Consider the following 24,271-nt stretch of genomic DNA (forward strand, 5'->3'; position numbering starts at 1 on the left):
ATTCCCCTCTTCCGCCTTTTTTTTCAAAGCATCGCAAGGATAAGGGTCGGTAAAGGAGACAAAGAAGGATTGGGAAAGCGCTGTCTTACGCCATTTCTCTCTTTATCTTGTCAACTAAAAGAGCTTCCTTCACCTTCTTTGGAGCTCAAACTTACCTAGGTACTTAATACCATGCCTCCTCACGAGCAACACCCTGCCAAGGTAAGTTTTCAGTTGATCACAGTTTTGGTGATCTAATGCATTGCATATAAAGCACTTTGCACAATGGTCTACTTGGACCTACAATTAGGTCACTTTCAATTCATATCACTATGCAGCAACGAAGACACTCTCACGGCGCAATCAATGTAGTGTACTGACCCTTTGAGATGCAGAAGCGAAAGCTTGGAAGGTATGGAGATGGTGCAGATCTTAGTGAGACCATAAACACGTTCAGGCCATCAGCAAGATTCGCACCTACAGTCCCGAGAGACTGGACTGTCTCCGTGGCCATTCCTAGCAGCATTATTACCGAGTGAGTGATCATGATCTACCCCTGATAGTGGATATTTTTTTGGAAACAAATTCATGAAGAAAAAAATGCTAAGCAGCCTCCTATAGCTGTGCGAGGGATGAGCAGCGCATCAATGCTCCTTCGCGGATAGCACGTGCCTTGGCCGTCTTCTCCATCGACGAGGTCGTGGTTTTTGATGACAGTCCTCACGATTCCAGGCCACCAGCTGTTGATACAGAGGCATACACGGGTGACGTCGACCCGGCGCATTACATCTGGCATCTCCTGAACTACATGGAGTGCCCGCCCTTTATGCGGAAAACTCTCTTCCCATTGCACCCGAATCTCAGGTTGCAGGGTCTATTTCCCGGTCTTGACATGCCACACCATCCGCACAGGGACGAGTGGCTGCCCTACATGGAAGCCATGACGCTTCCTGGAAAGCCCGAAGGCGGAAAGGGGTATGTATTTTTTTTATTCTTTTTTTATATGGCTTTCCCAGCACGATGGTGATGGCAGGCCCACACCCTCTTAAATAATTTATTCCATGACTGACATTCCCGCAGCACTCTTGTTGACATTGGCATGCGCAAGCCGATAACAATCGCGGAATCCATCCCCCCAAAGACAAGACTGACCCTCCGCTTTCCCGGGGAGTCGTACGACAACGCCGAAGCCGTCGATCCGACCGCGCCTCGCACGGAAGGCGGCTACTACTGGGGCTTTGGCGTGCGCCGCTGTGGATCGCTGTCAGAAGTCCTCACCGAGAGTCCCTTTGAGGGTGGTTATGACATGAGCATTGGCACCTCTGAGCGCGGAGAGGTTTCGACAAACGCATTCCCCTACGGCAAGCCGCCTCCGCAGTTCAAGCACCTACTCATCGTCTTTGGCGGTCCTCGAGGTCTCGAGTTTGCTGCCATGAACGACCCGCAACTGAGCGAGATTGGGATAGGCACCGGCCGTGTGAAGGAGGTGTTTGACCACTGGATCAATGTGCTGCCGGATCAAGGGAGCAGGAATATCAGGACGGAGGAAGCTTTGTTCGTTGCCCTGACTGATCTTCGGCGACTTTGGTACCGTAGTTGAGTTGTGCCGTTGCAGCTTATTATAACAAATTTCAACAATTAGGACTGGTCGGTTTTCGACTTGGTCCTGAACTCAGATCATGTTTTCCAAACGAACAAAGACCGCCACTTTATTTATTTTTTTCATTCATGAAATAATTTGTTGAGGTGGAAGCCATGTCCTCGTACAATATACAGATATTATCTAACAGCCATCACCGCGATGATCAATGGATGCAGATTGTTGCCATATGCTTGGAGGGCTTGGCTCAGTTCTAGAGCGTGCCACGCCATATCAGGCCAGAAATGGCATTTATTCATCTCAAAAGCATACCTCCCAATGCCGCAAAATCCAGTTTTCAACACCAGAAACTGGTCCTCTACAAAAAGGGGCACATTTTCCAAATATACACTACAGTGTTATCAACATGTCGTTACCGGCTGGCTGTGTGATCTAGATGCCGCTTTACCCATGTTAACGGTGGTGAGCTGATCAAAAACCTTGATTTTATTTTTATTTTTTGTTTTCTCTTTTTTTCATTGTTTGAGTTGGTGGCTGCAATACGAAGCCGAACAAGGTTAGCAAAAACTGGTCCTACGCACCAGAAATTGGGTTTAAAGCATCGAGCGCGCACAAACGGCTCTTCAAGAACTATGCCTCTCCATAAACGACATCTTTCCTTTTTCATGAACAAAAAGTCACTTTCTCTAGAAGAGCGCATTTACCAAAATGGAAGTATTGCAACAATGCTCCGGCAGGTAATGGTAAAATATTTGCCAACTTCATTACTATGGCAATCCAAGATTCATTCCTCATGTAGCGCAGCAAACCGGAATTTGTCGCTTCACAGACCCAGACCCTTGGCACCTCTAGTCCAACGATACAAACTCAATGCCCTCCTTCTAGCCTTGTGCTCCTCCCACTCGGTAGGACTGGAGCCACGAACGCTATACAAGGTGCTCCGCAGGACCTTCCGGAAATTCTTCTGGAATTCAGTGGACAGCGTCACAACGCATACCTCATGGGCTCGAACAATCGTTTCGCAAGCTTGCTCGACTGACTGATTAGGTCCGCCCAGCTGCGGCATGCGGTCGGCAAACAAGAGCAGAATAAACGAGCCGTGTAGAAGATAGATCCCGAATAAATACGGCATAAAGGTCAACTCCGGGTCATGCCGCAGGATCCTGCTGACAGCTTGAGAAGCGGCTATGGCTGAGGCGGCGCAGTCGTTGAAGCGCGCCGAAGTTATCCAGTCGTCATCGTCGTCCAGCATCGAGATGGCATCCCACTTCCCATGCAACAGCACATGTAGCACATGAAGGATGTGTGTGCTGTACGCCATAACCAGTTGCAGACGTGACCGGTCACGAACGGAAGAGGGGCGGTGCTGTCGCCGATCTGGGGGCGTATTACCTGCAGAGCCGGCAGAGAAAGGCGGCGGTCCGGACGGTGTTGTCGACTGGGCTGTAGGCCCGGGTTCGACTTTCGCCACGCCATCCTGAGCGCTGGTGCCGTTCTGACTCCCAGTCGATACTGGCCTGGCGCCATCTACACCGCCCGTCACGAGATCCTTAATATGTGGCCCGGGAGTACTGCCTGCAGGGGCCGAGGTGGCTGCTACGGCAGAGCCTCCGATAACCCCAGGACCGCCCGCGGATGCCGCCGACAAATAGTCCGATCCAATCGGATCAGCTGCAGGGGCCAACGGCTCTGCATCGAGGGCTAGTCGGTCGAGGCTCCGCTCGCAAGCGGCCAGTTCCTCACTTATAACCGCCACTGCGGGGGAGTCGTCAAGAGTGCCGAGTCGCGGATGCAGCCTTCGGTGATGGACCTCGATAATATCCCCTAGTATGGCCATGAGCGGTAAGAAATACTCAAAAAACCCGGTGCCAGTTACGACCGTCGGCGGACCGATAACTCTTTCAGGCATTGAAGCGTGTGGGATTGTATCGAGTTCCTCCCAAACTGTTTCTGGAAGAGGAGCTATTCGGTTTGCCGGGCATGTCAGCATGTCCCTCAAGGGGCTGGTCTGAGAAGGTGTCTATTCCAACAGCAACTTTCTGGGGAGTACTTACTATACAGTTCGCAGTATGAATCCGGGATATACAAAGCGCTGTTGAAGGAAAGCGCCAAATGCCTGTCCAGGCAGTAGATCAGCCAGAAGACGCGCCTACGTTCCTCTCTGGCTTCAGCCCCTGACAAGGACGTGTCGTCCTCATGTTCTCGCCGACAGGAGCACAGCGGGTTGGCGCAGGGGCTCACTGAGGCCGAACAGCGTTCATCCTCTCGATGGAGACCGAGAGCCAGGGCCAGTCTGATGGCTTTATTCCACCATTTGAAGCAGTCGGACTTGAAGTCGCCTCCGGATACAGCAATTGATAGCAAGACAAACGTGAGCACGTCATCAATAACACCCCCAGGCTCGTTAGTGGCTGTGGTCGTTGGCAGGTGATCGCTAGCTCGCAAGGATGGACCATCACCGCCGTTAAGATTACGGAAATATTCGGCGTAGTGGGTTTGCGACTGGTCATTTTCCACCCGCAGTCCGCCTGAGCTCAAACAACACGTCAGCAATCGCATCCCCAACTTTTCAGCATGATGTTCGAGACATAAAGAATCAAAACCCTACCGTGGATTCGCCTCCATCTATCGGGGTCGCGCCGAGAGATGAGCGACGTAGAGAGCTCGTATAGCGCGTTGGTGATCTTGCTTCGGGATCCAGGCACATGGAGCAATACAATATCTGCTGTTTGAGCAGCGCACCAAAGCATGGTCGCAAGGAGTGCAGGGGTTGTGGGTCGGGGGTTTGTTGGGTGCAGTAGGGACTTCTTGCGAAATATGCGCGTCAAGATGTAAGGACTAGCACAGCGAAAGAGAGAGCTGCCGGGCTCTGTTAAGTAGACGTCAAGTAGGTCGCATGCAACGCTTGCGGGTATAATATCTGCAATATATGGAAGTACTGGCAGCAGACACGCGTATCGACAGTCGGCACTCGGCGCTTTGTATAGCGACGAGACTCGTTGAATCTCGGGGAAACCTCCTCCGGATGTCGCGCCGCCTGCATCGACCATGGAACCAATTCGTACTCGACCATTAGCGACACCAGTCACAGTACTGAAAGAGCCACGGCCATTTGCGTGGCGTTGGCTGCTATGGCTGCCCTCACGCCCGGACTGATGACCCATGTTGCCAAGACCTGATGGGCTCTCGACGCCGAAAGAGACGCTGGGACGATGGGAGCCGCCGTAACCACCGGTGACGCTTCCGTTAGCCGGAGACGGATAGCCCATGCTCTCGTCAGAGGCAATACCCTCTCTGGTACTGCCTGTTGGTGCACCATGCACACTACCTGCATGATGGCTCCCTCCCATAGAGGGGAAAGCTCCACCTGGAGAGGTTCCGGTCTGCTGATGAACAAGACGTGATAGAGTCGGCGATGACTGCTGGTGATGGTGTCCACCGGTTGGTGGACTTGTGGCCATCATACCTGAATGATCCATGGTTGCTGTTGAGTCCAATACGCTGGCCAGCTGCATCTGAACATTCACGCCCGCGCCGTAAGCCGTGTTTGAAGACGGAAGAGTTGTTTGGTACGCCGAGCGATGGCTTGAGCTGTTCGCTGACAAAGGGACATGCGCTATTCCGGGAAGTGACTGATGGGGATTTCCAGCAGAAGGGCTTGGTAGCGCTTCACGTGGGCCTGATAAGCTTTGGCTATGTGTACTATGATTGCTGTGACTGCTATGCAATCTATGGCCGCCGCTGACAGGAATAGACGGCTCACTATAGCTTTGGGGACGTTGAGAATGAGCGAAATACTGTGCCGTAGGACCTGAAGATCCTGGGGAATGAGAAACGTGCCCAATCTCTGAGGTGTTATTAGAACCATGGGCGGCACTGCTCAAAGCTGGTTGTGTATTATTTTGTAGATCCCCAGGATGAAAGGTTATTGTGGGTGAGGTCGATGAGGTGTTGCCTGCCACACCTTGAGTAGGCGCTCCGCCACCATCGCCAAACCTGGTCTGTGGGTGGTTTGCACTTGGGTGGTGAGGTTGGTGAGCAGTGCCGTCGTCTTGACGGCTTTCGTATTTATGAACCGGTCTGTTATGGCTATCGGTGGTCCTTTTTGAAGGAAGGTCGCGGCCATCACTACTAATAGCAATGGGGGCCCGTCCTCTCTTCTTGACTTCACGATTATAGCGACAGGTGTAACCGTAGTCTAGCCGATCAGAGCAAAAAGTTAGGTACCAAAAGAGGCCTGGAAGATAACAAGCACAGTAACAGCTGTTACAAGACAAATAACATCATTGGAAGCAGGAATCATTGGAAAATGTGCCATAGAACATACCTACGCATCGACGACTAAAGTTAAAAAGTCAGTATCAGAACATCGGCCATTGAGTTAGCGCCTTGTTTGGCTCAACTGAGCTGGGAAGGGCAAATTCAAAAAAGGGGGAAAAAACAATGAAAAAAAAAGAGAAAAACAGGATGGGATGATTGTATGAACATGTACGTTGTGTACAAGCCAAGGGCAGCGCAGAGGGGCACAAATAAGGTGTTCCATACCAAGGACACTCGCCGTTGCATCTAGTTCGTGAATTGCTGCACTTATCGCAGGCACGGCGCGTCCTTTTTCTTGGACGCGCATGTTCCGACAGGTCTTCCTCTGGCACGTCGTCCGGCTGCGGGGATTCAACGGCCATATCTGTGTGCACATGTGAATGTGTGTGCGCGTGCGTCTCTAACGGCCGACTGTCAATCTCCATCGTGTCAAAAAAGCGAGCCTCGCTTTTTCCCAGCGGATAAGAAGCTGATGGGCAAAAAAAAAAAAGTTGAAATCCCGTTGCTTGCTAAATTCGTGCGTCCCGTCTTGCCGTCTGACCTAAGTTGTCTGTCTACTACCGTCCCAGAGTTGTGATTGTCCGTGTCACAGATATGACAGCAGACAAGAGACGCCCGGGAAGTCGGCAGCAGACATCTGGTGATGGAGACTCAAGCTGGGCAGGACAGTATTATCGAAAGGAGGTTGTGGTCCGGTGTGTAAAACAAGACGGTAGAATATCTCTTCCCTTCTTTCTCTCTTCTAGGGTCCCGCGCGGCGCCGTAAAAGGACGGGTAGAGAAAGAGAAAGAGAGAAGATGTGGCCAGACACCAAAAGACAGATCAAATGGCGCGCCTAGATTAGATCGGAAGGAGAACTTTTTAGCTCATCTTTGGCAGATGGCCAGACCTCTAGCTGTCGCGAGCAAGTCCGATTTTGACAAGGTCAAAAAGTCCAGAAAAAAAGCCCGGTTCTAGTTCTAGATTCTAGTGAAGAGGGAGGTATGGAGAAAATTGCCGGACAGTCCGCCGGTAGGGTTTGTTTCGTCTTCGCAAAAAAATATCCCTCCATGAGCTTGGGATCGCTTCCGTCACCACAAGGAGCAGGGGACATCCCATCCTTCTACCCGGTCTTTATCATGGGAAGCAGTCAATGAGCATTTTAGTACTTAACGTTGCCTACAGCAGTGCTAAAAAGAATGCTTGACCGTTTAGTTTTGTCGGCAACGAGCTTTTCGGCACCCTCGAATTTCCCCCAGCGCATGGGTTTCCCCGCACTTGTAGGGAATCTGGGTCTTGCCGGGTAGTGTTCCACGCTGGTGGTGGCAACCCAATGCGACTGCCACTTTGGTCTAGCACTACCTACAGTAGACTAGTTCAACAAGGGTCTTGTTGGATGATTGATCGGGCGATTGGGTGCTAGCGTCGTACTGTAGAAATCGATGTGTCGGCAAGTCGGTCGCTTGTAGGTAAGGTAGGTATGTAATTATGTAGTTTCCCTTGGATGAATGACCTTTTGTTTTCAGAGCATTGCGTTGACTACTCTGAAAAATGAAATTTGATTACTACATTACTATACCCTAGGACGTAACCTTGCTAACCCACCTACCAGACACCCGTTCTTTCTGGTTGTCAACTTCAACTGGACGTGGTACCTACCCCCGTGGTATTATGTACCTTACCTATTAATTTGCCCTGGACCCAGATATTATTCGAGATCCAGCAAGTGGGGCGTAGCTGAGCTGGACCAAGGTAAATGACTCTGCATCATTTTTCCACAGGAAATCCGTCCTCCGTACCTACAGTGCCTTCCCACCGTACATCAGGTACTTACCCAGCATTCAGTGCATGGCCAATTGCTTATTGTTACTTCAGTTGCTTTCTTGCTGATCAGGTGGGATAAAAAGAAATTGAGACTGACATCAACTGAAATTAACCATTCTACCCATCATATCTAAGGTAAATAACATAAGTTATTAACTCGAGCATCTACCATGATAGATAAGGTAGGTATGCAGTACTTTTGATTTTTATTTCAACTCAGCTAGAGAACCCATATCTCCAACCAAGGTACCTTACCTGCCTTATGTGCCTACCCTACCTAGCTTATCCCCTCACGCAAATGTGCGAAGGTTCCATCAGGTACCTTGCTGCATGACGTTGAGTTCGATGATATGGTAGTTCCTAAAACCTTAAATTTTACCAGACCCTTTGGCCGCCTGAAATTTCTACCGGTAGAGCTGTATGTACTGTATTGTATGTACTTTCATACATTTTGCACGGAAATCGCACGCGCAGGATTCCAAGATCCATCCCTCTTGTGGCTCGCTTCATGCTGCCTCCAACATTTGAACTTGCAGCCTCCTACTGTCAACACTAACTGCTTGGCAGTTATGGCAATTCCTCGTTGCGGACCTCCGAAAGTCTTGGCTTCACGTCACATGCCTAAGGTACCTGGGTAATCCTTTACCTTTCGGTGCTATAACCAGACAAGCAAAGTAAGTAGACTTCTGTTACACCTTGACGGGCGTGACTCGGCACTCGCGAAGTGTGTCGAATATTTTGGGCTTGGCGAGTTATCAATTCGTCTCAACTATATCTCGCCTCTTCTATGTTTTCTTCTTTTTCTTCTGTAGTTGTTTGTTTCCTTGGTAATTATTCCCAAGTTTACACGACTGGGTTATCATTCAAAACAGCTAATCCCAACTATCAAAATCATCTGACCCCATAACCTTTTTTATTTTTCTTTATTTTTTATTTTACTTTATTTTTTATTTTACTTTATTTTTATCATTGCTTATTTTTGTCCTTTTTTTTTTATTCATATCTGCAGGCTTGCTCCAAAACAGGTAATAGGCTCGTCGGGACCCCCCAGGTCCAGGTAGTCAAACCGATAATCCCTCTCGGGCACCTCCGAGGCTGGCCGTGGAGGATCAGGCAGGAAAAACGTGGGCGATGCGGCACGGAACATTCCGTCATCTTCTCTTCCGTCCAGACCAAGCCCAAACAAGGGCTCGTCCCGTCTGACGTCGTCGTCGTCGCCCATGACGCTTGAGGGCGTCTCCAGTTTCAATACGCTTGCTGTCGACACCTCATCGGCACCCCTACTGCTGCTGCTGCGTCTGTTGCTGACGTACGACCCGGAGTAAGGTGTCGGTGGCGATTTCCTAGCTGCCAAATTCCGGATCATCTTGAGTGTCGGTCGGTGCATCACTATCGACTCGAGGATCGGCAGCCAGTCGGCGACGGACTTGGACCGATCATCCCGCCCATCCCTGGTCCGTTTTCCTGTCGATTGCCCTCTGGACTCGTGGCTTCCGCCCCCAAAGTGCGATTCGCCCAGGACTAACCCGAAGACGTCACTCAAACACCTGCTCTGCGGCCAGTGCCTTGCAAGCGCCGAGAGCGATGCGCTACACGCGCTGATGGCCTGTGCAAGATCGCCATCCTCCCTGAGCGACCTAGATCCTGGCTCTTGACTGCGGTGCAGAAGTGACACGCCACACTTGAACTGGGCAATCAGGGCCAGCCAGGACCGTTCACTCCCGGCCGCTGCTGTTGACCTCTGCAGATGTCTGAAGAGAAGGCATGCCTGCGTGGTGCTGTCCCGCGTTATTTTGTTCTTGTCAAGTCCAAGGTTCGATTCTTGGTCGGTCGCTACTGTTATATCTTGTCCGTCGTGCTCACCATCGCCCACATTTCCACCTGAGCTTTGGGGTGTCACTGCGACCGTGATGCTGTTGCAGTTTCCATCCTCGCCGGCGGCGTCGTCACCTCGACCGACATCTGGAGTTTTGGCGCCGTTTTGATGAAGCTCACTACCGAAGAGTGTTGCCAAACCAACATAGTATGTGAGTTGTAGCCATTCGGCAGCTGGGAACTGTTGCCTGCATAATTCACCCCAGTCCTGAAGCTCCTTCAAGAGTCTAGTCTCCTCCTCGGCGCTCCTCTGCTGGCATAGTCTGAATCCCAAGGCTTTACTCTGCAGTCTCAAGCCCTTGACGTACATGAGAGCCGTATCTTCTTCGTCGCTGTACAGCTCCGCTGTAATGTGGCCGTCCGATACCGATGGTGGAAGGTCAAAGGTAGTGCTGACAACACGGTCGAGCGCGTATGCGGACCAGAAGACCCTACGGCTAAGCTGGATCTTATTGTTTCCGTGGCCTGCCCAGTGGATGTTCCCAGAAGTCTTTTCGTCATTTCCATCGTCGTCTTCCCCAGCGTGAAGCCCAGCCAACACGCAGTAGCGCATAGTCGCACCCGCTATGCTTACCAGCCGTTCCGTGGACGGAGAGTGCAGCGCATGCATTGCCAGTAGCAAGTGTGCTTGAACGTGCAAGATGCGGTCTGGTTGAGCAAACACGTGGCTCAGATGACGCGTCACGGCAAGTCTGTAGAAGGCCAGGTGGCTCTGTTGGCCGTTGAGCAGCATGCCGATGCTGTACACCATGTTGGTGAAAAACCCTACCCAGAGATCCTGGGATCTCTGTAGGGGGTCTTTGAGGTTTTCAAGATCCAGGAACGCATAGCGTGAGTGAATGCGAGTGCGGTAAACCTCGAACAGACCAATCTCTGTTGGTCGGTCTATGGTAAGCTGGTGAGGCTGCTGCTGCTGTTGTGGGTTACCATGGTATCTGTTACCGTCCGGTCTGGCAAATGTCGCCAGCAGTCCAATCGCCGGGGCACTTCCAGACAAGCTGCTACCAGGCCTTTGGGTGTAGTCTTGACCTGCGAACCCGCTAGGGGACCCTGAGAACTGAAGAGGTTGCCCAGGCCCACTGTTGCGAGCCTGGAACGCTCCCATCGAAGCATTGGGTGAGCTGTGGCAAGAGTACACACTAGGGGACGCCCCGTGGTTGGTCGGGCTGTTGGTGCTGCTGAAGGTGCCATCCGGGGACGGCACACCTCTGTAGTAGCCGCCATGGCTTGGATTCCTGGCAGGCTTATGGCTAGGTTGGCATTGCTGGGCTAGTATCTGTGCCTTTTCGAGCCTGGCGACGCGTTCCTCGAGGGATGAGATGTCAACTGGAGAAGGCAGTGCCATCTGCGTATATGGCATGGTGCTAATGGTAGGGTTGCGCGAATGTCAGCAACGGGGGGTCATCGTTATTTTGGTGAGAACAAGTAGATAAAAAATCAAATTCGAGCTTTTACCCTAGACCAAGTCGAGGTACGACCTCATGGCACGTCTCTCCAGATTTGCTGCAGTTTGTACAGGGTCTTTGTTCATCGCATTTTTGCTAATAGTCCGGCCAATGTCAGTTTCACCTATTGCCATTATCTAACGACTATATCACACAGGGAGGGGACTGTTGTGTGCCAGCTTACCTTCCTCCTTCGGCAACGTCCGCATGCCAGAGTCTTTTGGCGTTTTGCAGGACGCTCCTCTGGCGGAGTTGCCATGGATTCGTAAGGTGCTGGTGGTGGCGAGGCAGACATTGTGGTTGGTCACAGTTGAAGCCAGGATCGTCTTTTTTTTCTTTTTTTCTTTTTGGGAAGTAGACTGTTGGACAGTTTAAAAAAAGAATCCAGTGGTTGCAAGAACCCCTGTGAGTATGTGTGTTCGATGCTTCAACGTTTTGATTCTTTACCAACGTTCCGTTCGTCTTACAAGTACAATGGGAAACACATTGGACCCTTTCAAGTTGGTGAAAGTAGTATGTAGTAATTAGAAAAGTAAAAAAGAGAAAATGGACAATAAACCAAGAAAAACTCACAAACCCCTCTAAACAAACAAGAAATCCCCCCGGGGGTCAACCTCGCAGAATGGAAACAACCGGGCATGACGGCACTCGTTCATCTTTTTTTTTTTTATTTTTTTTTCCCTCGCGCGGCGCAAAGGAACGTAGGTATGTAACAATCCAATCCCCCCAAAAAGGGAAAAATACACCCCCAAAAAAAGACAAGTGTACCCCCACTCTGCATCATCTCCCCTCATCCACTGCTCCCTTCCCAGGGGTCCAAGATTTGGAGCCCATTCTCCAAAGAAAATTGGTTGGTTAATAAGAGGATGGGGGAGATAATAAAAAAACAGGTATGTACTTTGTTCAAACTGCGTTATTACAAAGATGCGACTTATGCAAGGCAGGGCACGCGCAAGCTCCATCCCCGTCTCGCCCCCCTCTCCCCTCTTAAGCTTAGCAGCAGCAATATTAGGTACAGTGAACTCTTTTGACTGTTTTTGTTTTTCTCTCTGGGAACCGGCTTATCTGCGGCTTGTCCAATTGAGAACTTGGAAATGGTTTCCAAGCCGGACTGGTCTCCGCATCTTTGCCTGACCTTTGCCCCGGGACGGGTCTCCGGGGGGCCATGTTGTTGACCTTTATTTGCCCCAACCAACCCCCCCCCCCCCCCCAGAATAAGCACGGGTGGATGAGGAGGAGCTTGCTTGCTATCACCCCCACACAATTATCTGGTGCTCGGGGACCAGAGCCCGGCCATCGCAAAGAGAACTTAAGCTACAACCAAGACACCGGCACCCGGCAATTGGCCGGGACCGCGGATATTTTACTATTCACAGCTATGAAATTTACCATTTCTTTAGCAGAGTCACATATTTTGTAAATGATCTCATCCTCCTCCTTGTTTTTTTGACTTCGCATTACCTCTGGTTTAGGGGGTTCTATTTCAGTTTTTGCCCTGTAGTTCGTCTCAAATACCCAAGTACCACTTTGGTGGTTCGAGCAGCCGTTGTTCTCGAAGGCAAAGATTAGCGCTCTGGTGGTTGCGCTAGTCCCATCCTCAATTTGGACAATCAACGCCCCCCACAGAATGGCCGAGTCGATGGGACAAGACGAGGGGTTCTGAGGAAAACACCCGTCGGAAAATGACTCGTTTATATGGGGATGGATGACCCGGGGTTTGGGTGAATGTCTTGGCAAAGCAGCATGCAGTTGATAGGTCCAATGTGTTAGGTTACCGTCGTCGAAGGGAACATGGCAGCGGTCTCGTGAGGTCATTCTGTCATGGGTACGAGCACTCTGCAGCCGAAGAGTAGCCGGTTGTTACTGAGTGTCTTGCTAGCCGAGTGTATGCGACGTATAAAGAAAGACCGGGCTCGAGACGAGACTTGTCTAAACCCCAGCTTACCTTTTGACGAATGCGTAGAAGACTGCATAGGATAGTTATAGAAATGACAAATGTTTCAAAAAGTGCATACGGTTCTAAGTCTTGGAGAAGGTTACCGGAAGATACACAAAGATACAGCACGTCAGAGATCAAATGATACTTGGATGGTTAGATAACATGCCAAGGACGTAGAACTGGATTAAATACTGAACGCCCCGCCAGTCCAGTTGAAGAGTTGTAGGCTTTGGGCCTAAACCCCGTCATCGCTCGTGGTACAAGATATGTTGACAGACATGATAGTAAAAGAGAGAAGGAAGGCAAGGAAATAATGGTAATGTATAGACTTTCGCGCCAATGAATTAAGTCGTAATTCGGCAAACTCCTTGACAATGACGAGCGAAGACAAGGAAACAAAACAAAGGAAATGTCGTGAGCATGGGTCGCCGAGTCGCGCCCAAATGTGCATAATGCTTGCTAAAAAGTACAAGGCCGCGTTGAAACGGCACTTTTGACCTCAAGGAGCGGTATTGACCCGCGCATCCAAGAGAAGTTGGCTAGTAGGGTATCGAAGCTGCAAATCATACATATGTTCCGATTGGCGTGGGTATAGTATTTTTGGGGGGTAAGGGGACTGAGGGGATAAAAATGGCAAACGATGTGGTGAGATCTCTACCGATCCAAGCGGGGCTGCGGTTGCCACCCGTTTATCCAAGCCATCAGTCCCATCCCAATCAAAACAACACCAATCATAGACGCATATGGTGCTGCTTGAGCCATGGCGGGATCGTTAGGACCGGAGGAAGATCCGTGGATCAACGATTTAGACAGAGGCGTTATCGTGCTGGCCCTCGAGAGCGTCGGCTTGTCTGCTGATGTGTCATTGCCAGCAGTCGACTCGTCCTCACTCACTCCTGTTTGTGAGGATGCATTTGTGGATTGCCCGCTGTTTGGCAAGGTAGATGGTGTTACCGCACTGGTGGGCGTCTCGGGATATGACCCAATAACTGGCTTGATGTCGCCTTCGCTCAACGATATCGGTGCCCCGGAACGCCCTCTGCCACGGGCACTTGATTGTGACCGAGAGTTTCTCTCAGCCTCAAGCTTTGCTATCTGTTCATCTCTTTCCCGCAGTTTGCTTATCATCTCAGCAAGAGTTTGGCGGTCACCATCCCTCTCAGCCTCGGCCTTGTCGGCCCTTTTCCTTTGGGATTCGAGTTCCTCCCTGAGGTTGATCATTTCTTTCAATATCTCATCCATGCGATCCTGTAACTTGGCAGCCGCTTCCGCAGCCGCGGCGGCATCGGCGGCGGCGGCAGCGGTTTCGGTTGTTTCCGGATTCGCAGTTGTTTCCGGCTCTGTCGGAAGTTCAGAGTCGGCCCTGGTAGCAACCGGTTCTGTAGCCTTGTTGCTCGTATCCACAGGTGGTTCGAATGTGTCCGCAAGCAATGTATCCTGGATGTTGGCTTTTGTGGGACCGTTGGCATGCATTTCCACAGCGGCATCCTCCAGCTTCCTTACGAGTCCTTCTGCACTCTGGCGCTGCTCTCGTTCCTTCTGTACCATCTCTTCCAGGTCTCGTATCCTAGCACTCTGGCCCTCGATTTCCTTCTTGGCTGTATTGAGCGTTTCTGTCAACTGGATGATCTGGCTGAAGTTTTCTTGCCGGACGGGTGATGTGCTTGTCTGTGGCAGCTTTGGTCGTTCTGTTGTTCCTCGTTTCAGTGACGGAGGGTCTCCATTGGAGCGCGCCGCATCCGGCTTCTCGGGAAGGGGTTGTTGTGGAGGAGGAGCGGGAGGTTCTGAGAACCTTGTGGCCTTTCCAGGATCTGAGCGGAAAACAGCACTGTTGTTAAGAGCTGGTTTTGAACCTAGTGCGTCGGTATTCTCTAATAGCTTGATGTCATCTTTGCCCGCAAGTGCTTGAAGAAAATCCGCAGTCCTTTGGAGCTCGTTCAACTGGGATTTTGCCAGTCGTCTTTCTTGCTATATTTCGGGCGCTTGTATCAGTATCAGTTCGTTCCAGCGTTCAGGAAACCCTTGGGGTACTCACATCTAATCTATTGCAGATGGTCTCCATCGGGTAAGGTCCCATCCAGTATCCATTTCTTTGCATCATCCCGTTCTGTTGTGCGCCAGGCATAACGGCGTTGGGCGCCATACGCCCATTGTTGAGCGAAGGCTGACTCCCGGTTCGACCTCTTTGGGGCATGCCGGCCATTTGTTGCATCATCATGTGCCCACCGGAAGGGTCAATATCCCCAAAGCTCATGTCCATCAAAGCGTGAGTGGGATTTAAAAACCCAGCATGTTCAACTTTAGCGGCGACCTTGTGATGTACCACGGACTTCTGATCCTCGTTGACAATATCAATACCGAGTTCAAGATGGTCCGAGGTCTGTAGCTCGTGAGGTTCAGAGTCGCGATTTTCTGGGGATAAACGTGTGCCGTTGACAAAAGTGCCGTTGGATGATTTAATATCACGAATGTAAATTTTGCCCGAACGCTCAGCCCAAATCTCGGCATGTTGTCTGGACAGAACTTTGCTGTCGAAATATCCGTTGACTGGGGTGGGGACGGTTCTCGCGTTTGTTTGTCGGCCGATGCGCAACGTGTCTGGGGAAAAGGGTACTGATATCGTCTTCCGCTCAAAAGTGCCGTTCAACGACAAAAGGTAGAGGACGGGCTGATTGACACCTATGGGATCACCCACCGGCCGTCCGATCATACCTTGCTGGCCGACCTGGTTCTGCAGGCCGCCCATGATAGGTGCCTGATGCATCGACACGTTGCCGTTGACGGCGCTTGGTGCGGGCCGGTTGGCGGGCATTCGTGAAAAATCCACACCTTCAGGCTTTACCGGCTGAGGCTGCTGTGACCATTGTCCCTTTGGTTGCACTCTCTTTCGATTCCAGCCGTTCACATCGCCACCGGTCGCTGATGGGGCTCCATTTGTGTGGCCGTTGATCACTGTGCCGGTAGAAGAGGTCGAGGCGGTGGAGGTAACCGAAGATGCCGAGTTTGTGCGTTGCAAGGCTTTTCGAGGCGTAAAAACGCCCCTCGACTCGTCAGAGTTCATCGCGTGCAGGGACGAGCTACCATTCAATCCCCATGCTGGCCGGTTGATGTTGGCGAAACTAGGAGGGCTTGCAACGGCCGTCATGGGGAAAGGTCGCTAGTCTGCGCGAGCGAAAGCAGAAACGGGGTTTGACCGAAATGAGTCTCGATGTCGTCGGTCGGTCGCTCGGTTGGTAGACAGGGTACGGGTACGCGAATCAGTGAAAGAAGTTGAGATAAAATGTTGCCGTGGCAAGCGCGGGCGGTGTCGGTGGCCCAGTGAGCCGTTGACGTGGACTCGCCCGTTGTGAGCGATCAATCGGCTATGTCGCGTGTCGTGTCAGTTCGTCTTGATTCGCCGTCTTGTCTCGCTTTTCTCGATTATCCTCTTGTGGATTCTTAGTGTACCTGATGCAGGGGTTTTTTTTTTTTTTTTGTTTTTTTTACCCTGCACTTTTTTGTCGCTGCCTCGATTAATGCGATCTGGTTGTCTGTTGTTGTTGCGTCAGAACAAAGCCAGCAAACCCAAGGGCGAAAAAAAAAGCCGGTGGAGACAACGGGTTCGATTGACGGGGGGCGGCAGGGGGCTCCTGCAAAACGGCGGCGCACGAGGCACCTAGCGGCCGGTGTCGATTGATAGACGGGAGCAATACAAACACAAGAACGGACCTACGGGCAAATTTGAGTGGGATGACAAAAAAGGGTCGCTTGCGGCGATGACGACGATGATGATGTTCTCTGGCCTGGGCTTCTTCTCAGGTGGACAGCTAGCTGAAAATTGAGACCGCCTCGACGTCTGATCGTTTGAGCCGCCCGTGGGAACAACCCCCGTCTCGCTAAGCGCTTGGCGTGGCCGAATCCGCGACAGGCCTTTTACACATAAAAGCACCAGCCAGACCTATTATTATTATTTCCGTTGCTTGATTGACGTACTTGTCTTGGTGGGCATCCGCTGGCACCTCGGAACCTCAAAAATTAACGTAACAGGGCTGGCAACAGATTTACGTACAGTCAGTCATGTATACCTACGTAAGGTAATAGTGCCACTTCGCTGGCAGAGAAGCCAAATCCCATCATTGCCAACGGTTTACGGGTTTGGCTTGAACTCCATATCGGGTTACGTTGTCAACAATCCACCAATTACCGTACCTAACTCAACTGTTACCTAATAAAGAGTCCCGCTTTATTTTAGCTGCAGCACTCATTGGGGCTGGTTTTGGCTGGCCGACACATGGAGGCTTGGGAGGATACCGCATATTAAGCCCACTAAACAGGGGCCATCGACCAAACAGTTTCCAAGAAACCATAATCGCCATGCTGCAAGACATTACAAGGCGGCACGTGAGAATAAATTGTGGCAATAGATCACATACTGTAGAGCAAGCCATATACCGAAACCAACTGCAACCTGGAATCAAGAGGCGAAGGAGCATAATGCCTTAGCTGATAGGTAAGGCAGGTACCTTAGGTACCCACCTTGGATACCTAACGCAGGTAGCTTGCGAAGTACCTACTACCTGGGCCGATTGTTTCCATGGAAGGCAAAGATGATCTTCTACACTGTTCGGAGAGTTCAGAGGTCCGTGCACACCTGGAGGTCGATTGAGTGGGTCGTTCTGGCACACAATGGAGAGTTGGCAGCACAAAATGGCGGCTGCCAATCATCGCCTCCAAATTTTCTTCCCGGTGGAGACGGAGGAAGCTTTGACGAGTGATACCCGCAAGCGACAGCTCTGACGTTGATCACGGCGTGATTCGATAGCTCCGTCGTTACAATTTTCTGCTTGTCTACTCAGCCCTTATTCCGTTGTCAATCAACCAACCCCGATAGAACACCTCCGTGTACACAAAATCTCCAGACATGCCTCCTCCTCCGAGACAAGTCGGCCATGGCGCCGCCCCCTCCAACATGGACAAGCGTACGCCGTAAACCTCCGTATGCAACCATCACTTGCGCCGTAGCTAACAGGAGTGACACAACAGTGAAGATGGGAGCAATGATGGGAGGAAGTTCGTGATCTCGACACATTTCTGAGCTTAACTGATCTGATTCTCGAATTGAGGGCTGACTATTTACCTTCCGAGCAGCTGTCGGTGCCATTATGGGTTTTATTTATGGTAAGTCCAGAGAAAAGCAGCTGTTTGTTTGCACTTACCAAGATTCGGCATGCTGACTACAATAACCATGCGTCTTAGGCACCGTTACTGTTTTCCGCGGAGGCGCTGGTCCCAACGGTATCATGAGGACGATAGGCCAATACATGCTTGCTTCGGGGACCACTTTCGGGTATGCCGGCCTTTGACCAACCTACCTACATAACCGCTTGTCTGTGCATCACTAATAAGCATAATGCTACTTTTTTTTTACACGGAACAGATTCTTCATGGGAATCGGAAGTGTTATCCGCTCCGATGCCTCCCCAATTGCCCAGCAAGCTTATTTCCAGACTCGACCGCGACCCTTGATCATGGCTTCCCACCGTGCGTTCAGACCTCAGCCGAGCACCAGGCGGAACGACTGAACCCAAACAATAATTAGTCTCCAAACTTGACTTCGGGGTTTGTCATGACCATCCCACAAGACGGCTGGATCTACGCAAGCACACGTGTCTACTGTATACCTACATATCTTGATTCTCACATGTTGTTGTTAATGCAAGGCTGGACAAGACACAAAAGTCTTTACGTCTACATTGTGTAATGCATTCAGTACCTGATCGTCGATCACGAACCTCTTATCAGGATGCGAGATGTGCGTCTGTGTACCAACGCAATGGAAAAAAAAAAGGGGGCCCCACAGAACAGAGCCTGTCAAATCGAACCATCATCGTGGTGCGAATCCGGCAAGATCTCTAGTCTACGGGTGTAGGGTTTGTTTCGGCTTCTGTCTGTGTTGTCTAGCCTGCCCACATCACGCCAGATCCAATTTGCCCGCCCAGATCCTCGACGACGTCCTGCAAGGTACAGAGTTGTCTCTTCAGACGAGAGGCGGGCCTAAATCCTACTCACTACCCTAACTTGCTTTCGAGGGAACAGGCAAAGAGGCAACTCGCCGAAGGGGTTTTGTTTTTGTTTCCCGCCTGCAGCAAGGTGCACGGGCTAGTGCCAACGACTCTCGAGTGCCATCCTTCCTTCTGGCGTCGGTGCCCAGCAAGTTGCCGACATTTCCGCGCCCGGGACGCGAAAAAGCCGAGCGCAAATGCAGGTTGTTGATTTTCAGGATCAAAGTTGTCATGGGAAGGAGGTGGGCTGCTCAGGGCCCAATTTAGGCGCAAAATTACACAACGCGCTCGCGCGTGTGTGTATGTTCTTCGGAACGATAGAGTTGGGTTTACGAACCGCCCTCTTACTGCACTCTCATGTCAGCAACCCTCAGCGACCAGCATCAGCCTTGAAATGGATACCGGCGTGTACGTACGTCTTTACACGTTGACAATATATTGCAGTCCTTGAAAACATCCGAATGTTTAGCAGACATGGTCAGGATGGCGGCAAACCAGACAATAGAACGGAACAGACATGCTTCAGTGGAATTCCAACACATTCTGCCTTTTGGAGACCTGCCTGTCCATGTCAAGCAACTAAGAAAACCGCCCTCGGCACTTAAAGCTCTGGCGCAAGCAGGGCCAAAAATAGCGCCGTGCTACCGCACACTCGCTGCGGCTGGCCGTTGGTCCGACCTTTTTATTTTGAAGAAGCAGTCAAAGTCTTGGCACAGGACTCCTGGCAAACAGTGGGGAATCAAAGGGATCAGATCGACTTCTCCTGGGCTACCTAATATAGATTAGTGGCGGGTAAGTACTTTGAGTGGCGCGATTGAAAGGAGAAGCAAGCAGCAACAAAAGAACAAATCACCCCAACCACGCCGGTTCCTAACGGACTTGACTACTGCATAGGTATAGTCGAGTCGTGTGCTCAAAGAATGGCCGACGTGCCGATTTTCCATGAGAATGCTGCAACGGCGATTTCTGGTCAGCTTCCGAATTGCCGATTACGTGCATTCTGGGGTCCATCTAGTATTGATAGTCGGTTCGACTGGTTAAAACTCGCCGTACAAGCACCAACCTAAGGTTATCCATCACTAACTTTTTTGATGACTTATACTGCCAAGACTGGCTCGGGCCGTAGACAGATATGTCTTGCTTTTCTTGGCACTCACAATCGAAAACATATTTCGCTATAAGGTATTGCCAATGGCAAAGACATTGCATGTTAATGGTGTCAGCCTCTTGTTATTCGGTTCGGTTACATGGCTCTTGCTCGACTTCAGACTAGATAGGAGAAGGGACGACCAGATAGGTGCTCCCATCCACATTGTGCCTATGCACCTCGCGCACACAGACCAGCAGCTCGCCATTCCTAGGCAATGCAAACTGCAAAAAGCCTTGTTCGTATTATTCTCCTGCACGTCCCCGTGCCTTGATACACGCCTTCTCTGCATCATTCCTCTGGCTGTTTCGAATCCGCTCGGATTCAAGCTGAAAAATGACTCTTGCTACCAACTTTGTTGGTCGTCTGCACAGAAAACAAAACAAACCCCAGTACATCATAGCCAGATATGTCTTGAGCTGGGCAAAAATTGAAAGGCAGATTTTTTTTTTTTAGTAGTGACAGGTTCAACATCTTGACACGCTTGGCAAGGGTTCCTACTGTTCCGGCTTGGCTGGATCACGTCGTGGATCGTCTGAATACTATTTTTGTGTTTATATGTTTTGCTTGCAATCTTTTTTTACTTCCAACCCCGTAAGCTGACTACCCTTTGCTAGGAACTCAAAATATTGAATTTCGGGCATTAGAAGAAGGAAGGCCCTAAGTATTGTCAGCCGCGAGTGTGGCTATGGATTGTTCGGTTTTTCTTTTCTTGCCGTACTGGCCGCCGACTTATCAGCCTCTTCAAAACACCTATCCCTGCATACCTCCGTCCATGCCGGTCAAAAGTGGTTGATCACTCTCGCGTATAGGGAATGGACGGAAATACAACGTTTGCCTCTCAGCCCGCCTCAGCACGGATACTTCTCACCACAGTAAAAAATGCAGGGCATGCATCATTACGTCTTTGCGCATCTGGACCAAATCAAGCTTAGTGTCCGGCCGGCCGTTCAAGGATCCTAGGTCTTTTCTATCTGGGGTTGGACCTTAGGCGAAAAGAGTTTACTCGACATGGCATACACGAGTTTGTTCGGAGGTTCGCTATGTGGATGGTTCCTCGTCTCCTCGGCCCTCGTGGCACTGCTGCGGGACGTGCAGCACGGATTCTAATGCCATCCATCTTTTTTTTTTGTGTCCTTGCACTTTAAGCGTAGTAGTCATCAGGTAATAGGAACTCCGCCTCCTTTGGTGCTGCTTGCATCTCCTATATATTCGTTCTTTTCCTTGCTCTGTTTCAACTTCTTCTCTTGTTTTTTCCTCACCGTCGACAGATCTAGTTCGTCTTCGCCTACTTTCTTGCCGGCAGTGAACCGTTGCGGTGTTGATCACTTTCGTTTGTTCTTTTTTCTTTTGATCTTTTTTTTTTTCAATTTCTTTTTTACATTCTTCACTTTGCAATCAACAAAGACGGTTTAATATTAATCCAGAGGCCCTCGTCTCTTCTAACAACAATCGCTACAATGGGTATTATGCAGGCGATGGCTTCCAGGGCGGCCGGAGATGTCAAGAACTTGGCGGCAGCCCTCTCGCAGGATGCCACTAACGGGTATGCGGCTACCCAAAATCACAAACAAGACGAAAAGAGCTGAATCTTGGCTAACATGAGCTTTGCCATATACAGAAAATCGAAACTAGGAACCTTCATGGCTCCTATGCTTCCGTTCTTCCTGGCCAACAATGCTGCCATGCAGCACGGCAAGCCATGGGGTGACAGGACTGTGGAGTCTACCAACCCTTACCGCCAGGCTCCGACGACCGGTTCGATAAGAAGCTACGACTGGACCATCAGCCGAGGAGTTATAGCTCCGGATGGATATGAGGTCCCTGCACTTCTCATCAACGGTCAGTACCCGGGTCCGACCATCGAGGCCAACTGGGGAGACACCGTTCAGGTCACGGTCCACAACAACATCACTGGACCGGAAGAGGGTACTGCTATGCACTGGCACGGACTTCTGCAACGGGGCACTCCTTACCAAGATGGTGTTCCTGGTGTGACGCAGTGTGCCATTGCTCCTGGACAGTCGTACACATACTCTTTCCTGGCCGATCAGTTCGGAAGCTCTTGGTATCACTCGCACTATTCGGCACAATACTCGAGCGGTGTGGTTGGGCCAATGGTCTTTTATGGTCCTGGACGACAATTTTACGACGTTGACATTGGCCCCGTCATGCTGAGCGACTGGAACCACCAAAACTATATGAACATTATCGAGAAGATGCTCCAGCCTGCTTCAAAGGGTGGCAACCTCAAAGTGAAATCCGACAACAACCTGATCAACGGCAAGGGTGTCTTTGACTGCAAGACCAAGGCAAAGGGTGACAAGACCCCCTGCACTCCCAATGCCGGCTACGCCAAATTCAAGTTCCAGTCCGGCAAGGTCCACCGCCTGCGCCTCATGAACACGGGTTCCGACGGCATCCAGCGCTTCTCCATCGACGGGCACATGATGACCGTCATCGCCAACGACTACGTCCCCATCCGCCCCTACCAGACCAAGGTCGTCACCCTCGGTGTCGGACAGCGCGCCGACGTTCTCGTCAAGGCCGATCAGACCCCTGGCACCGGCTTCTGGATGCGCAGCACCATGGTCTGCAACGAGGGTGCCCAGCCCAACGCCCTCGCCGCCGTCTACTACGACCAGGACAGCGACGCCACGCCCGACAGCAAGGCGTGGGATGTGCCTGACCCCAAGACTTGCGCCAACGACGACATCGCCCAGTCGGTCCCCATCTTCCGCATGCCTGTTGCCCAGCCCACCCAGACCGAGGAGTTTGTTGCCGAGATCTTCACCAACTCTAGCGGTGTCTCGCTGTTCAAGTTTGGTGGTGTCAGCGCTAGGGTCGACATGAACTCCCCGCCTCTGTTGCTCGCAAACGTCGGAAACACCAGCTTCCCTGCCGAGTGGAACGTTCACGACTTTGGTGGTAGCAAGGTCGTGCGGTTGGTCGTCACCAACAAGACCCCTGGAGCGTAAGTTAACCAACACACAAAAACACCCCTCCCACCCAAAATCACAGAGCCAAGAACAAGTAAAAGAGCTAACCCCCAATCCAACAAACAGTCACCCCATGCATCTTCACGGCGCCAACGTTCAGGTCCTGGCCGAGGGTGAAGGAGCTTGGGACGGCACCACCATCACCAACTCTGATAACCCTCTGCGCCGCGACACTCAGATCGTCCGACCCAACGGTCACGTCGTGCTCCAGTTCGATGCGGACAACGCCGGAGTCTGGCCCTTCCACTGCCACATCGCCTGGCACGCCTCGGCCGGTTTCTTCTCCTCTGTCTTGACTCAGCCCGACTCGGTCAAGGGCATGAGCATCCCCATGACCCTCGCCCAGACCTGCCGCGATTGGGCCGTCTACACCAAGACCAACATCCCCGACCAGATCGACAGCGGTGTTTAAAGAATTGTTCGATGGCCTGTGGCCTACGTTCTACTTGATTGCAAAGACATTTTATCTTCTTCTTCTTCTTGTTCTTGTTCATTATTAACATATCCCCTAACCACCCTCTTACAATCCCCCCTAATATCTTAAACCCCCCCACCCAGCCTCTGTGCCACATATCACTCCTCACTCCGGCCGGTTCCGCTTCTTGTCACAACCCCAACAACCAGCATTAAACCCAGTACATATTACGGTTGGTCCCAGTGTCCGCCGACATTTTTTTCTTTCTCTGTTCTTCTTATTCTTCATCTTCTCTTCTTCTTCATGACCTCTTATACCCTCTCTCCAATACTCGAAAGACAACCACACTGCTTCCAAGCGCATCTGGATTGGTACTTCCTAATTGGAGACTAGGTGCGGGTTACAGGGGTATTGTAGAAAAAAAACAACTATGCACAGCGGGTATCTTGTATAGCATATAGACTTTTATACCGGGAGGCTGCCATTTGAAATAGCAGTTCTTATTCTTTTCTACTCTGAGGGAGTCTTTCTTGAGCTCATGTGCCTACGTAGGAGTTGCATTGGCATGGTGTCTCGTTCGGTTTTGTACATATATTCTCAGCCTCGGTTTGGTTTAAGCAGGACAATCAATCCTCTTTTTATTTTTATTCCAATTCCCAATGCTGATCCAGTGGTCATTTCTCTCTGTGACATGATGATAGGTGCACT

The 24,271-nt window shown here is 51.0% G+C and overlaps 6 protein-coding genes across 6 annotated transcripts; 3 read left to right on the forward strand and 3 right to left on the reverse strand.

Moving 5' to 3' along the window:
• Positions 1-84: 84 nt before the first annotated feature.
• Positions 85-1,767, forward strand: PgNI_10493 (uncharacterized protein). Its single transcript, XM_031130464.1, has 4 exons — positions 85-201; positions 375-514; positions 601-954; positions 1,060-1,767. The coding sequence occupies exons 1-4, from the start codon at positions 172-174 to the stop codon at positions 1,577-1,579; spliced, it is 1,044 nt and encodes a 347-aa protein (XP_030979477.1). The 5' UTR covers positions 85-171; the 3' UTR covers positions 1,580-1,767.
• Positions 1,768-2,309: 542 nt separating this feature from the next.
• Positions 2,310-7,294, reverse strand: PgNI_10494 (uncharacterized protein). Its single transcript, XM_031130465.1, has 5 exons — positions 6,125-7,294; positions 5,907-5,920; positions 4,188-5,777; positions 3,634-4,107; positions 2,310-3,541 (listed from the first exon to the last, which is right to left on the reverse strand). Exons 1-5 carry the CDS (start codon positions 6,322-6,324, stop codon positions 2,403-2,405), a joined length of 3,417 nt encoding a protein of 1,138 aa, XP_030979480.1. The 5' UTR covers positions 6,325-7,294; the 3' UTR covers positions 2,310-2,402.
• Positions 7,295-8,699: 1,405 nt separating this feature from the next.
• On the reverse strand, positions 8,700-11,317 carry PgNI_10495 (uncharacterized protein; the record flags this gene model as incomplete). The annotated part of the gene is made up of 3 exons (XM_031130466.1): positions 8,700-10,941; positions 11,033-11,118; positions 11,207-11,317. The coding sequence occupies 3 exons, from the start codon at positions 11,315-11,317 to the stop codon at positions 8,700-8,702; spliced, it is 2,439 nt and encodes an 812-aa protein (XP_030979479.1).
• Positions 11,318-13,047: 1,730 nt separating this feature from the next.
• PgNI_10496 (uncharacterized protein) lies at positions 13,048-16,445 on the reverse strand. Its single transcript, XM_031130467.1, has 2 exons — positions 14,997-16,445; positions 13,048-14,929 (listed from the first exon to the last, which is right to left on the reverse strand). Exons 1-2 carry the CDS (start codon positions 16,104-16,106, stop codon positions 13,616-13,618), a joined length of 2,424 nt encoding a protein of 807 aa, XP_030979482.1. The 5' UTR covers positions 16,107-16,445; the 3' UTR covers positions 13,048-13,615.
• Positions 16,446-17,723: 1,278 nt separating this feature from the next.
• On the forward strand, positions 17,724-19,514 carry PgNI_10497 (uncharacterized protein). Its single transcript, XM_031130468.1, has 5 exons — positions 17,724-17,919; positions 17,984-18,010; positions 18,089-18,118; positions 18,197-18,287; positions 18,378-19,514. The coding sequence occupies exons 1-5, from the start codon at positions 17,862-17,864 to the stop codon at positions 18,520-18,522; spliced, it is 351 nt and encodes a 116-aa protein (XP_030979481.1). The 5' UTR covers positions 17,724-17,861; the 3' UTR covers positions 18,523-19,514.
• Positions 19,515-21,609: 2,095 nt separating this feature from the next.
• PgNI_10498 (uncharacterized protein) lies at positions 21,610-23,560 on the forward strand (the record flags this gene model as incomplete). The annotated part of the gene is made up of 3 exons (XM_031130469.1): positions 21,610-21,695; positions 21,771-23,123; positions 23,215-23,560. 3 exons carry the CDS (start codon positions 21,610-21,612, stop codon positions 23,558-23,560), a joined length of 1,785 nt encoding a protein of 594 aa, XP_030979484.1.
• Positions 23,561-24,271: the final 711 nt, after the last annotated feature.

This window comes from Pyricularia grisea, chromosome VII, assembly GCF_004355905.1.
Source record: "Pyricularia grisea strain NI907 chromosome VII, whole genome shotgun sequence".
Classification (NCBI taxonomy): domain Eukaryota; kingdom Fungi; phylum Ascomycota; class Sordariomycetes; order Magnaporthales; family Pyriculariaceae; genus Pyricularia; species Pyricularia grisea.

What these genes read in the sequence shown, in the direction of transcription:
- PgNI_10497 (XM_031130468.1), top strand. Translation starts at nt 17,862, where the DNA reads ATGCCTCCTCCTCCGAGACAAGTCGGCCATGGCGCCGCCCCCTCCAAC. An exon ending in GGGAGCAATGATGGGAGGAA is followed by an intron (nt 18,011 to 18,088) that starts GTTCGTGATCTC and finishes CCTTCCGAGCAG; the next exon opens with CTGTCGGTGCCATTATGGGT. An exon ending in GCTTCGGGGACCACTTTCGG is followed by an intron (nt 18,288 to 18,377) that starts GTATGCCGGCCT and finishes TACACGGAACAG; the next exon opens with ATTCTTCATGGGAATCGGAA.
- PgNI_10493 (XM_031130464.1), top strand. Translation starts at nt 172, where the DNA reads ATGCCTCCTCACGAGCAACACCCTGCCAAG. An exon ending in ACGAGCAACACCCTGCCAAG is followed by an intron (nt 202 to 374) that starts GTAAGTTTTCAG and finishes TTTGAGATGCAG; the next exon opens with AAGCGAAAGCTTGGAAGGTA. An exon ending in CCTAGCAGCATTATTACCGA is followed by an intron (nt 515 to 600) that starts GTGAGTGATCAT and finishes AGCCTCCTATAG; the next exon opens with CTGTGCGAGGGATGAGCAGC.
- PgNI_10496 (XM_031130467.1), bottom strand. Translation starts at nt 16,106, where the DNA reads ATGACGGCCGTTGCAAGCCCTCCTAGTTTCGCCAACATCAACCGGCCA. An exon ending in CCATCTGCAATAGATTAGAT is followed by an intron (nt 14,930 to 14,996) that starts GTGAGTACCCCA and finishes CCCGAAATATAG; the next exon opens with CAAGAAAGACGACTGGCAAA.
- PgNI_10494 (XM_031130465.1), bottom strand. Translation starts at nt 6,324, where the DNA reads ATGGAGATTGACAGTCGGCCGTTAGAGACGCACGCGCACACACATTCA. An exon ending in TAGATGGAGGCGAATCCACG is followed by an intron (nt 4,108 to 4,187) that starts GTAGGGTTTTGA and finishes GTTTGAGCTCAG; the next exon opens with GCGGACTGCGGGTGGAAAAT. An exon ending in TTCATACTGCGAACTGTATA is followed by an intron (nt 3,542 to 3,633) that starts GTAAGTACTCCC and finishes CAAACCGAATAG; the next exon opens with CTCCTCTTCCAGAAACAGTT.